A 13,655-nucleotide genomic window follows, 5' to 3' on the forward strand; every position below is an offset into this window, starting at 1 on the left:
CCGGCCTGTACGAGGTGTCTGTGACAATGGTGTTTAAGATGATTACCACCCCGATTCACCCCTGTCTACCCCCGGCTAGGAGAGGAAATACAACGTGCCTCAAAACGGAGAGAAAAATCGTCGTTAGACAAATGGGATATTTTATCTTGGCATTAAGGCTTTTTATTTGAACACCGATTACAGCCATGGAAGGTCTCCCGTTCCACTTTCGAAGGGTAAACCAGCCCCCTATACCTTTCTCTGTCGCGAGATTGAGGTAAAACGATTTGTAGACTCGCGACACGAGTCGTCGGGGATTTCTGTCTCTGATTGAAGATTGGGAATTTGATCAAAGAGGGAACTTTGATTCGCATCCTCATAATTTATATAATATATAATTGTAATACGAAAGTTTGTAATAAATAATATTTATTTCCTGATTCCCCAAATAATATTTAATTCCTTAATTAAAAGTTTCACACCTAGAAGTTATGTAACGCATAGGCTTGTGGTGTTTCGATGACGAGGTGAAAAACGAATAAACGAACGAGCGCCGTTCCCCGGTTCTCGCTCGCACGGTCATCCTAACCTCGTTAACCGTTGGTACACCGTTTTCACGGTAATCGTAGGCGAAGGGTATGAGTAAAGGTGAAAGAGAGATGGAAAGAGAAGGGAAACCGGACTAAAGAGAAACCAAGAGAAAGAGAAGAGGCTAAAGGGAAAGGTATACCCATCGTCCTCTACGTCCAGGCCTCTTATGCGCTGTTTAACTTATCCATTTAAAACTCAAACATGCGAAACAATTAATTAGTAATTAACGCTAGCCGATGGTGGGCGAAGGAATGAGAGAGAAGAAAAATGGTAGAACGATAGGGCGTTCGCCTCTGGGGGTGTCTGCACCGCCCCCAAAAGAGGGTAACGGCTGGGCGTAGAAGGCTTCTGCAGAGGCAAGAAACTTTAAAGTTCCAAACTTTAGTTCTGCTGTTAGCTTCTAATTAGCGGACAAACAGTTAACCTCTAGATACAGTCATGCCGCCTGCCCGCCTCCAAACCTGCTCTGCTCTCGAGGAAAGATATTCTAAACCCCTGCACGCGTGAATTCATTCGCGATCGTTATCGTACACTTCCATCCTGCCACACTAGGAATAATGAAGTTATAAACATTGAGCAGCAAAAAGGGTTCCTCATAGTTCTCCATATAGACTAATTCTACTTGTTTATACTTGAGTTTTACATATCGCGTTTTAGATATCTCTTGTAGATTAATTTTAAGAAAGACTTGGTGAAACCAGGATTTATGTACCATCCAGAAAACACATTGACCATTGCATAAATTGAAAAGCACAAAAAAGAATTTATCATCATTTATATCACCCTCTTACAATGAATGAACCAGGAGGAAGTAAATCATTCGATCTCAGAAATTGATCGCACACGTACGTAAGTCAGTAAAGAAACTAATAAAAAGTAAAGTTGATCAGTTTAGTTTCTGAGCGACTCGTATAATACATTGACATATTCCAAGCGATAGGAAGAATTTTGCCCTCGTTAAAATGCAACCTATCGTAGCCCTCTATCCATCTCAATTCCAAATTCAACATTCGTTCGCGAACAATTACGACCGCAGATTTTAATTCCAAATTCTTGGCTCGTTCTCACGCGGATAAATCGTCGGTCATTTCGCGTGTCCCTCTGCACCCCTTTCTCTTACTCTGGCTGTCCTTAGCTGGTCTTCTACCTTCTTGATTGCCTGTCACTTCGCTTTCAAATTGCTCAGACGCGGTCTATGCTACGAAAGCAAAAGGAAGAGAAAGAGAGAGAGAGAGAGAGAGAGAGAGAGGAAAGCATTCCTGTATTCGCGGTCGATCGACCACGCTCCGCATGCGGGCAACCTTCGCACGCGAAACGACAAACGCACGCTCGCGGCGAGGTTCTCGCGACGAAGAGCACTGGTGTGTGTTGATTACGTGGCGCACAGAAACGCGACAGGGACGGAGGGGTAAGTTGGGTCATCGTTGGTGTGAGGGTTTCAATATGCTTCGACAGTAGTTACGATACCCACCCTGGACCCGCCATAGATCGGACGAAGTGGATGCAGAAGCGGACGAGAGGGCGTAGGTAGTGGGTGAGGGGAGAGAGAGGACTATCGTGCTGCGGTATCGGTAGCCTTGGTTATTTAGGAAACCATATCAAAGTTTGAGTTGGCTGGTTGCCGGCGGTGCGCAACCCTCCTATCGTGGCCTCCGCTTCTGGACAATGAGATCTCTTCCGGCCTCGTCGAGGTCGCCCTTGACGTTCGTTACCGGACCGAATAACGGCACCTGGAGCCATGAAAATGCTGCTGCATTGAATCTCTGAAGAGGTCGCGAACTCAGAAAAGACGTTATCCGTGATAGATCAATCGCCCATTATGTAGCCTGCAGGGCTGTTCGATAACTTCTTGTCATGCAATAGTAGTCATTTGGCTGAAGATTTGATGCTGGTTTAGGAATGATAAATGTAGATTATGGAGTTTTTAATCAGTGACGATGTGTGGAACTACGGTAGAACTCCATTTATCTGAAGTTCATTTATTGAAATGAAATTTTACGAAGAATGTGATCTATTAGGTGAGTGAGAAATTACAGATAGTGGATAACTTCTATTAGATGAATTTCAGTTATATACTTTTGTTTGTCCTCAGGCAGATTCAGATGAATAGAATTCTACTGTATATAGCATTGTCTCTATTATAAAATAATATATAAGTAGTCAGTCTTTTCTTCGTCTATAACTTCATTATGTAGAAATTAAATCAATTTTCGATTTAAATATACCTAGAAAATTCTGTGATGTGTCCCAATATTTCATCCCATATATCATAATGTTAGCTTGCTTTTCACTCTATAATCTTCACTGTCATTTTAAACAAAGTCACTTTCGCTAAGGTTCACGGTTTGCATGGACATTCGTAACAATTACGAGAAAAAATCTGGCGATGTTAACGCGTTACGACAGTGCAGAAAGACGATCAGGCGGCCATTCTATTATACTTCTAGTTCGCTGCTAGAATGGCGCGGGTTCTTCTGGAAGGGTCCAGAGATTTAATTAAGGCAGAGCGACGGACAGAAAGACAAGCGCTACGTCGTGTAAACTCGAGCTTGGCCGTCGCCCTAGTGTCCCTGTCGTAGTTTCGGGAACGAGCCAAGTCATTCCTCTTTCTTCCATTACAGAAGATCATTCGAAATCTCGCGAGAACGCTCCACACATCTACAATGTAGATTCTGTTCGGCCGACCGTGTGAGTCAAAGTTCGTCAGGACACCTTGATCCCAAGGAGCCACCAACTTTGTCCGAAAGCCTTGTTTCTCTCTTCTTGTATATCACAATCTTGTGCGGGAACCGAGCCATTTCGTTCGACTGACTTCACCTGTATGTTGATGCGTGAAGAAATATCTGGACCTCGTCTCGTTTGTTTCAGGATTTTGTGGTGAATTTGAGTCATTTGATGAAGATTGTAATTTATGAGCGTAATGAATATTCTACAATATTCGTATTTTTTCGATGATTTGTTTCTTTTTCAAGATTCTATTTAATAGTTACGTAGTTATTAAATGATATGAAATCGTTTGTACAAAAAATATTTATATGTATAACCGCGTAGAGATTGCAATAGAACGATGCAATATGAAAGGTAGAAGAATAGTTTTGAACAAAAGTTCATTGAACCCCAGAAAATTGAGTTCATTGTAGGATATCGCCTCGGGAATCTATGCCAGTGTCAAGTTGCGAGCATACTCGAAATCTGAATCGAAGTTTCGATTTAATATGTGTCGAAGCAATAGGCCTACTATACAATAATCTGCAGAATCGTCCCCCAGAATATGTACTTTTGAAACTCTCATATTAATCGATATTAAGATCATTCTACAATCATTCACTGTGACCTGATTCTTCTAATTACTTTTCGTTTTGTCCACCATAATCCACATACGTTATTTATTAAATTTCACAAAATTTGCACCAACAAGGTGTCACAGTCTCCAGCAGCGAATACTGATATTCATGGCACTCGTGTTGCCAAAGTCACGGACCAGCACTCCCTAAGGCCGAACCTCGAAACAGCTAGCAGCATCATCTGCTCCGCGGTCGTGGTTTCAGCGTCAATAATTCGCAAAGGCTGCGGGGCAGCCTCTAACCGACTGATTTCACGCATCTGGCGTTTGGTGGTTTGGTCTTGCCTGATTCGTGCCGCGTGTACGCCAAGAGCAATAGCGAAAGACGTCGACGCTCACGCGAGAGAGCGTAGGATACACTTACTGGGAACAAGACGATAGAAGGCGAAACAGAGAGGCGAATAGAACAAGAAAGAGCGAAAGAGAAGGAGAGAGGGGGAGTATGGCCAGTCTCTGCCTCGCCGCCGTGGTGGTCCCGTGATCAATATTCCTTACCCCCTTTGCCTTGGCTTACCCCTCCGGCGCGGTACGGGTACCCCTTACCTCGTGAAAACCCTACTTCTACTACCCACTCCCACCTCCCTTCAGGGAGAACCCGGGAGAAACCCCTGAAACCCCTCTCGCACCCTCGTCTTAATTAGGAGTCTGAATCTGCGGCGGACACGCGTATAAGGGCAGGCTGCTGGAGATCGGGAGAGGGTGGTTTGAGGGGTTGTGGGTGCAAGTGGGTGAGCGGGTGTAGTAGGGCTCTCGGGCAAAGCCAGACGAACGTCGTGTCCGAAACATTATTCCTAACTTTCGTACGATCACCGCCGCGTCACGGATGCTGGACGACCCTTTTTATTATTCCCTGAAAATAAACACATTTGCGCTTCCTTGCCCTGTTTCAGAGCAGGGTTTCCGCCGTTGCTTCGAGCCTGCCTTGTCTGTCCCTCGTTCTGGACGAAAGAACTTCGCCTTGCATCTCCACCCGTCGAGTAATTAGCTGTTGTTCCGCAAGTCTGGATTTAATTATGACGGCGGATGCGGTTGATACGAGATGCTGCGAATTCTGTCTTCTTTTTTCGTTTGTTTGTTTCTTACCCTTCTGGTGTTTTAGTTTCATTTCCTCGTCGCGATCAGTACAGTTTGTTGGATCAGACACCATCGTGAACTGCACGGTTGGGTCACTACACCTAACGAAGCACATTGAAAAGTTTCAACTCTCGCCAATTTGCTTCCGACTAATTTCTTCCGTCCCCTTTCGCGTTTTCCAAAGTCTCCAGTGCATTTCTTGTTTGTTTCGCCCAACGTACACGTTCATGACTTTCTCGACAATCAGTGCCTCTTATTTTTCCTCTTATTTGTGTCTCTGTAGTAAAGAGTTTGTTCGTTAACCGAAAAACATTAATTTAATCATGGATAAATTATGTCCGGATGAAATTACTAGACATCCGTTTCGATCGTCTTGACCAAATCAACGAGGGCTCGTTGAGAGGAAATAGTTTCGACAAAATAATTAATTTGTTTAAAATAATTTATTTGTTAAAATAATTAATCGACACTGGAGGATAATCGAATTTTGAAGAAACACGCTACGCACCGGAGCGAGCCGATATCGCTCGAATCTCTCGTTCGTGAAAGTATTTACATGCGTGGTACATACAGACGAAGTACATAGAGGGTAGTGACGGTAAGGCTGAGCCGAGAGGATATTGGGGTTAGGCCATTCATTAGATTACGGGAATTCGGAGGTACCCGTTGAGGGGTAGAAGAGAAGAGAAGGTTGGGGGCGAAGATGCGGGACTGGGTGCACGATCGGGGACTAACCTGCGTGCATTAGCTGGCGTCACGAGGCGCAGTAATAAGGGAAAGGGTTGAGAAGGCGAGCGAGAGGCAAGATTACCTTTTTTCGCGGTTGAACGAAATAGTATTTGCGTATCTCATATAATGAAATGTAATTCGAGGATGTGACATGAAAAATTTAGTGGGAAAATATTTATGGAATACTTTTACTCTGAATAATTATCACACAACATTTAAAAGAGATTCTATAGACTTTTTTAAAGACTTTGGAAAAGATTATATCTAATTTATCATTTATTATAATACATAGAATCAAGTAATTATTAGAAAACAATGATTGTTTCCTTCTGTTACAGCGTCGACCCACACAAGGCGGGACTATCCCCGCCAAATCATGAACAAGGTAAGCCAAGGTATTTTCTCAATAATATAAATTAATTGATAGTATAAAATAAAATACAGGTTACTAGCAATTTGTGTTTATATTTGATGTCGAACAAGTTAACATAGTGTTCGACACTTTGCATTGGTAGTCAGCGAGCGTAGCGAGTCAGTTACTAGGGAAAATCGATCCAACACCTTTAATCGCTTTTCATGCAGCATGCGTCGGTCATTACGTGCTCGTATTTTCGACGGCTATTATTTTAATGGTCTATATCGAACAACTAACAACTCTACCATGAACGAAATTCATTGACAGAGCTATAATAACACTTAACAACCCATAAAATTAATCATAGTACATAATACGAACTCCTTATTTTATCAAAACTGTTAAGATCTAGTAAGAATTGGATTTTTCAAATATTTTTGAGAACATAGAATTGTTACAGGACTAAAAATCTTTTTGACATATGTACATGCAATCAAATTAACATATCAAACAAGCAATATTCATCATAGAAGAAAGCCCTACATTAGTCGTCTAAACGTCTATCCCCTAAATCTTACATAATGATCCGAAGATCGACGTTCGCTGCACGCCTTAACACGAGCACAGCACAAACAGAAGATTAACTGAGAACTTTACGAGTGCACCGTTTCCGAAGTTTCTACGGGATAACTAAAATCAGAGGGAGAACTTTTTAACTTGGTTGCACGTTTAGAAGTCGCGGGTAGTAACGGTGTGTAGCACAACGTGGGGAGGTGGTTCCGTGAGTCTTTCGCGCCTTCTTGTGCGTGTGAACGTGCACGTTTGCACGCGTTGGTTACACGTATCTAGCTCGAATGTATATGTATAACCCGAGCCTCATTTGTAGGCCCTTTATGCGCCGTCTGCCTTTCCTCATTATGCATTGCACATGAGAAAACTTGCTTGGAATCTCTGCCCCTCCTACGTTGTCTGCCTCACTTTCTTACCGCTCCCGTTCAACGAAGTGGGGTGTTGATCCCTTCACCCCCGTCCCCGAACCTCGTTCCACCACTTCTTCCACCACTTTTCTCTTTCTCTCTCTCTCATACACACTCTCTGTGCCTAGACTGGTAGCTCTGCTTCTTTATAAACTTTTAATGACGGCAAAGCCTAATCGAGAGAACGAGCGAGCAGAGCCTACCTCGCCTTGACTCGCGAAGGCTATCCAAGAAAATCAACGTTGAATCTCGATTTTCGGTACTCTCTGATGGAGGTATTGAAGGAAGCTTGCTTGACGAGGTTAATGGCGGGAACTGTCCGCTAATTGTCATTGATTATTTCTGTTCCTGTTTGTTCAGTTCCTGAAGATATAGAAAAAAATTAAAAATCACTTTTCTCAAGGCCGGTTATTAAAAAGTAGGAAGTTTTAGTTCATAGATAAAAGTAATTGAAAGAAATAAGTATCTCTTTTGAAACTTATTCATCATAATTAAATTAATTTACATTAGCCATAAGAACAGAAGTTTTAAAAGTTTTAATAAGTTAAGGCGAAAAATGAATTAATAGCACGCGATGGTAATTTAATTTACAAGCATGCAAGTAATATTATATACCGTATATATCTAGCAATAAGCGATGTGATGGACAAGATATCATTTCTCGATTTGTGTGCAAATGTGCGCTGAAGTATTCAACAAATCATTTAACGTTTACGCCTGGTTCGGTGCTCGAGTGAATTAAACTTCTACCAGGAATTTCGTTCTACGGCAGCCGCTTCGAAAGCATGCGTATTTACGATATAGCGAATAGTTTGTATCTGCGAAATGCTTTGCCGAAGTTCGGTACACAAACCTTAGCGCGAAGGCGGTTAGCTGTTTGCTATACTGAAATAGCCCCTCGTTAACTTCAAAGTATAATTAACATGTCCTAGAACTGGACTGGTTTCAGATATGAACATTGTTTCTGTACGATTAATAAATTAACCTTTTTCGAAAAAAATTACATTTTTCAGGAAAGATATAATCTTATTCATTTGTAAAATTTAATTTTTGTTACAGAAGAGTTATAAAAGGAAATTTTGAGAGAAAACGTTTTATCTAGATTAATAATATAGTAAGTGATACAAGTAAACAGTAGAGTAGTAAGTAGAATTGGAAAGAAGGTGGAGTTAAAAATATCGAAACGAAAGTGTTCCGATTAGCGGAGTTTTATTTTGCACAGTATCATATATTGGAGAAGTGGACCGGACATTAGGTATACGACTGACTGCAGTCTTTTCTTACCCTTAGTAAATGGGGGACAACAGAAAGGTTAAAACCTTCGACTCCTAAAGTACGATTAAACTAACCCTTAGTTATTTCTTCCGTATACGTCGTTACGTACATTCTGCTCCGTCGCTATATACACGTTTCCTGATCATTAGTTACGACTTCCTTGGGATCTCCCAGAAAGAATTCAAACCTCATATTCTCTTTCTATTTTTAACAAGGATTTTAAATTACCTCTATGAGCAAAAAATAAAGAATCTGTCGGACAACCCATAATTTAATAGATCGATAAAACAAGAAGAAAGAAATTCAGATCGATGAATGCAAAGAAGCCATCATTTCCTTTTCAATCAACGCTCGCAGGGATCCCGGTCGGTTAAAATGTTCGCGGCATCATTTAGCGGCAGCACTCTTTCATAAAGGACCTTAATAAAAATCCCAATCTAAACAAGCTTAATTTACGTCCGCCACATAATTACCTGCCCCTGAGGCGAAACCCTCCTCGTTCTCGCTCGGCCTTTTTTCTCCCGTGGCGTTAGCAAACCACTTCTGGTGTACACCAGGAGAGCGGAAAAAGAGAGGTGAGTCCTGTGGGCTGGGCGAGTTCCAGAGGCGTGCCTTCTTCGTCGCCGCGTCGAGAGCTCTCTGAAAAATCTAAGAGGCTTAAAGCATTAAAAGGGTTATACAACATTCATTAACAGAGCGGGTCAACCTTTGTGGAAATTTCCCTTGGAACCGGGCTGCACCGAGCTGGACACCGCCTTCTCGACCATTTCTCTTCTCCTCGCTGCAATTTCACTCCGTAGAGGATGTTTCTCTCTTTCTCTGACGCTCGAGCGAGGTTTGGTTTCTCCTTGTCTCTAGGGGGGCGGGGGCAGCAGGATAGTCACGTGAGCAGAGTATCCAGGCAAAGGGGGCGGTAGGATAGAAAGTGGCGGAGAAAGGAGAGGAGGGTCCGTCTCTGATGAAGATGTCGCACACGCCAGGGACCCTGGCGAGATTACTCGGGTTAGAACCCGTGGACCCTGGTCAGGGCACATGCTAATTGCTTTATTTGACATCAAGAAATAATGTACTGCTGTTCTATGGCGCGGCGGCCATCGTACAGGGAACCCCGCGAGGAAACCTGAAACCCCTCGCGCCCTCTTCGACTCTCGCGCTTGTCCCTTCGTATAAATCTCCGTGGCTCGCCCACTTTCGCTCATGCCCTCGTTAAATCTCCTTAAGTTGGAAATGGCAACGTTATTAGGACGTTAGTCGAACATGTAATTTATCCCTTTCTTTTCCATTTCGAAGTGTTTGCATTCTAGTTTTCACGATATTAACCTTCTTTAGGCAAACTAAACCATACTTCGCCCTTAAATTTCTTAGATAAGAATTATTATTTTTATTGAAAATTGGATTCTAGATTAGATAGTCCCTGTTTGGAAGAATATATAATAGAAAAGCATTGAAATTACGAACAGTTTCCGAAATAATACATCTATTTAATATGTACCACTTGGGGTAAAACGTCGACTGCAAAGAATTAAACGCTAGCTAAAGCCACCTCTTATATTATTGCACAGAATATAAAAAATATAAAATCTACAAGAATTTTCCTTACAATTCTTTTAACGTTCAGCATAAATAAATCCAAGAGGGTTTTCATTGGAAATGACTCACTATGCTGAATTGGCGATCGTACATGGGACGTATGGTCACCAAGAAAAAAGGATCCATTCACCTACCGGACCTAATAACCCTTAGTTGAACCAATAACCGTTTCTCCAAGTTACATATGGAGGAATTTGTATTCGAAATCGGATGTATCCAGGGGATGATCGTAGCTTCCAACGCGGGGCACGCGTCTTTCTCGTAAATATGCTTCTTGAACCAGTCGAGTAGCATTGGCTCGCAAAAGGGGGCAGAACGCACGGCTCTACAAAGCGTTAGGGTCGCTTTCGAGGTCGCCAAGGGTGCATTTCATCTTCGAGCGCGTCAGCTCGGAGATCGATCGGTCGTACGCTCGATGTCAAATCATCCATCTTTTATCGAATCGAACCCGATGGTCAGGCTGACACTTTTTCGCGCAACTTTCGCTCTTCGGGAACACTTTTTTGCACCATCTGCGTTTCATGATCGCAATTTTAGTCAAATGATACGTGTTGTGTTCTTAATATGGTAAGAAGTTAATATCTTTTTTAGTAGTAACTAACATGTACGCTTCCGTTTAATAGTTTGGAGCATGTTAGAATATAGAGAGAGATAATGACTTCCTTATGTAAATAAAATTTATTAGAAATATGTATTTAGAAATATTTGATGCCTTTTAATATAATTCTTTTATAATATAATTTAATAGTAATTAGTAATAGTAATTAGTAATAGTAAATATTAGTAATTAGTAATAGTAATTTAATAGTATTAAAATTGTAATTAATTATATTTAGAAATGAAAACTGCAATTATAATATTCTTATTTCTCACAAATATGTACAAAAAGTTGTTCTAGTGCCTCAAACTTTTAACATTGACAAAAAACATGGAATTCCTGGGAGGACATTGTCATATACTTATGACGGTACTCCTTTAGATGGAGTTCGAGATTGTTTCGAAAGTTCGTCCGGCTTGTAAATATTTTAAGCCGCGAAAATATAACGAGATTCGAGTGATATATCTTTTATCGGAACGAGCGGTCAGCTGTCCGTTACCACGTTCAATTTTTATGATTAAAGTTTTCGTTCAGGCGCGTGTGCACGTACCGGTTCGCTCTGCTATGTTCGTGATCGCGTTCTCGAATTTATCAATATTAATCCGAAACTTGTCAATGTTACACGTGAAACCACTTATGGAAGAGATGTTAAGTTCATCTGGGTGGCCCTGTATCTATGATACATTTCCTTGTACAGAATATGCAGTTCCGTTAATTTTACTTTGGAATTTCGCCTAGCTTTCACATGATATAATTACAAATACGTTATCGTATTTGCATGGTAAACTGTAAAAAGATACCTGTCGTTTAGAACGAGATAAGTACCTATGTGAGGGAATTGGATGATCCATCTCTCGCCGAACAGGGGTCCGACATTGGACGTCAAGAGCATACTTCTATCCGAACTTCTGGCTTCGAAAGCGTCCATCATGCTTGGACAGAACGCATTCCCCTAGGCAAACATTCGTTAATATTCACCTGTGCCGCGTGATACCAATGGAGAAAGTTCAAACATCGACGGACACCCGCAGAATTTTGTTAACGATTATTGATGCACGTTCGATGGCTCTGTAATTCAAGACTGATAATATCCCATTATTTCTGGATTATATCGAGCCCTACTCAGCGCTTTTTGTTTGATATATTCTGCTTATATTTTTAGTTTATTGTTTAGTGCAATTCTAGTTATTCCATATCGCGTCCAAGAATAATATTAATATCATAGAATCTACTCTATATAATATCAGTTCAGATATATGTATGTACATACGTACTTTCTCATGGATGGTTACTATAACATCGTAGATGTTTTCCCGAATTATACGTTGCTTCACTTTACTCTCATAAATAAATAAAGATATAAGATGTAAACGAATAAAGATATTAACTGTAATATCTTTGTAAATAATACGCGAGAATGACGCAAAATCCACCGAACTATAATTTTGTCTGTATCCTCTCACAATCGCGGGAGATAAACAGCCGGTACTGAAATAAATTTGGGAAAACAAAAGTAACCATCAAGCAACCACATAGAATATACCGTCGATGCGGTTGAGACGATGACCATGGTGACACGTTGTATGAGAGTCGAGAGAAAACTGGGAAACCATGGGAAGAGAAACAGGGATGGCAAGGGACTATTTTTGTGGTTAACAGAGAATAATTTAAGGGTGGATAATACACGGAGCCAGTGTAATTTAGCCACAGTACTGACACCGGCGGCGATAGAGTGCGTGCTGGTTTTCATACACTCTCCGCGAGAACGACGCACGGTTGACGTGTAACCGGGAATCAGGGGCTCAGGTGTTTCACCGGATAATAGGCGACATCACCTCTTCCTACGATCTCTCCCCTTCTTCTTCTGTATCGTCGTCAAAGCCTGATCGATGTAATATTCACGCTCGATACGCGTCCCAGCTTCTGTAACTTGGGACACTTGGCGCTTGTACATTTTCCCTAGAATCTCATCAACGTCCCTTTCACGTGTTCTTGAGCAACGTATACTTTAGACTCGTTCCTAGAAAAAGGGTGCCGGCAAAGTATATTGTTTTTGCTTGCTATTTTTGTTGGAGGATAGCGTTATTCAAAAGAGGATTATGTTGACATATAATTGTCAGAAATTCATGAATGACTTTGTTATTGACTTGCTATTACTTGTTATACATTAATGGACGAAATTTTATCGTACATTAATTTTGGATAACTATATCACTAATATATTAAGATTATATGTGTTTCGTTGATCATTCTAGTTATTTTATTTATTATCGATACATGAGTACTATATTCTTCTTTCACTTAGAATTTTCTTCACTCAGTTTCATACAATTATTTACCATTCTATTCATAACGTTTCTGTACTATAATATTTTACTTCATGACAATTTTTTATATTCCAATATCATTCAGTGATGGTAAAATTCGTCAATGAACGTGATTCTCTAAATTCTACGATTCTACAAACAAAGTGATTCTGTGTTGGTTTACATTGAACATTTCATAAAGAACTTCCAATTCTATGAAAGACTACGCTGAAATAGCAGAATAGAATCTCGCAATAATATAATAAAAGACCAGGATGATATCAGTGTCGGTTTAAAACACGGTTAGCCGAGTGTCGTTTACACTAGCGGATTTTCGTGATACACACATTCGTCGGTGACGGTAAACACTCTCTTTTGTCGGGTTTCGCGTGGAGTTAAGCCGAGGTCTCCCATTAGCGTCGCTCGGAATTACAAAAATAACACTTGTCCCCGAAGCGGAGCCCCACGGGGTAACCCGACGTAGTTAAGTAAAATTAAGCTAAAATTTCCGTCGAGTCTCGCGCGACGTGTATATTCAACCCCTTTTTCGGCAGCTCTCATGGCCGGTGGCCAGCCTGGCCAACCCCTGCATCTCTGTTCTACGCCTCTTTCCATATCTCGGACACTTGCTCGCCTCACTTTCCGCGTTCATGTTACACTCACTCTGGTCCCTTTCCCGTCGCGTCGGCATTAAATATTTACCTTTCAATGAATATGCAAATATAATTATTTACGCGCAATTTAGACGTTTTTACGCGGCCTCGCGTAGCCAGTCGACAATTTCCCTGCTCGTCGACGATTTTCAACGGGAAGAAACGACCGTAAAAGAGGCCGCTCG

The 13,655-nt window shown here is 41.3% G+C and overlaps 1 protein-coding gene across 17 annotated transcripts in view; it reads left to right on the forward strand.

Annotated features, from left to right (window-relative positions):
- The window catches only part of LOC126868411 (uncharacterized), a 307,848-nt gene that overhangs the window by 228,012 nt on the left and 66,181 nt on the right, over positions 1–13,655 (forward strand). For 13 of the 17 annotated variants that reach the window (XM_050623789.1, XM_050623771.1, XM_050623772.1 and 10 more), the window contains one exon: positions 6,055–6,101. The exons of the other annotated variants lie outside the window; for them this stretch is intronic. In XM_050623789.1, coding sequence (XP_050479746.1) covers positions 6,055–6,101 — 47 coding nt within the window. The remainder of the gene's footprint in view (positions 1–6,054; positions 6,102–13,655) is intronic. 17 annotated transcript variants of the gene reach the window in all.

Source organism: Bombus huntii, chromosome 8 (assembly GCF_024542735.1).
Source record: "Bombus huntii isolate Logan2020A chromosome 8, iyBomHunt1.1, whole genome shotgun sequence".
NCBI lineage: Eukaryota > Metazoa > Arthropoda > Insecta > Hymenoptera > Apidae > Bombus > Bombus huntii.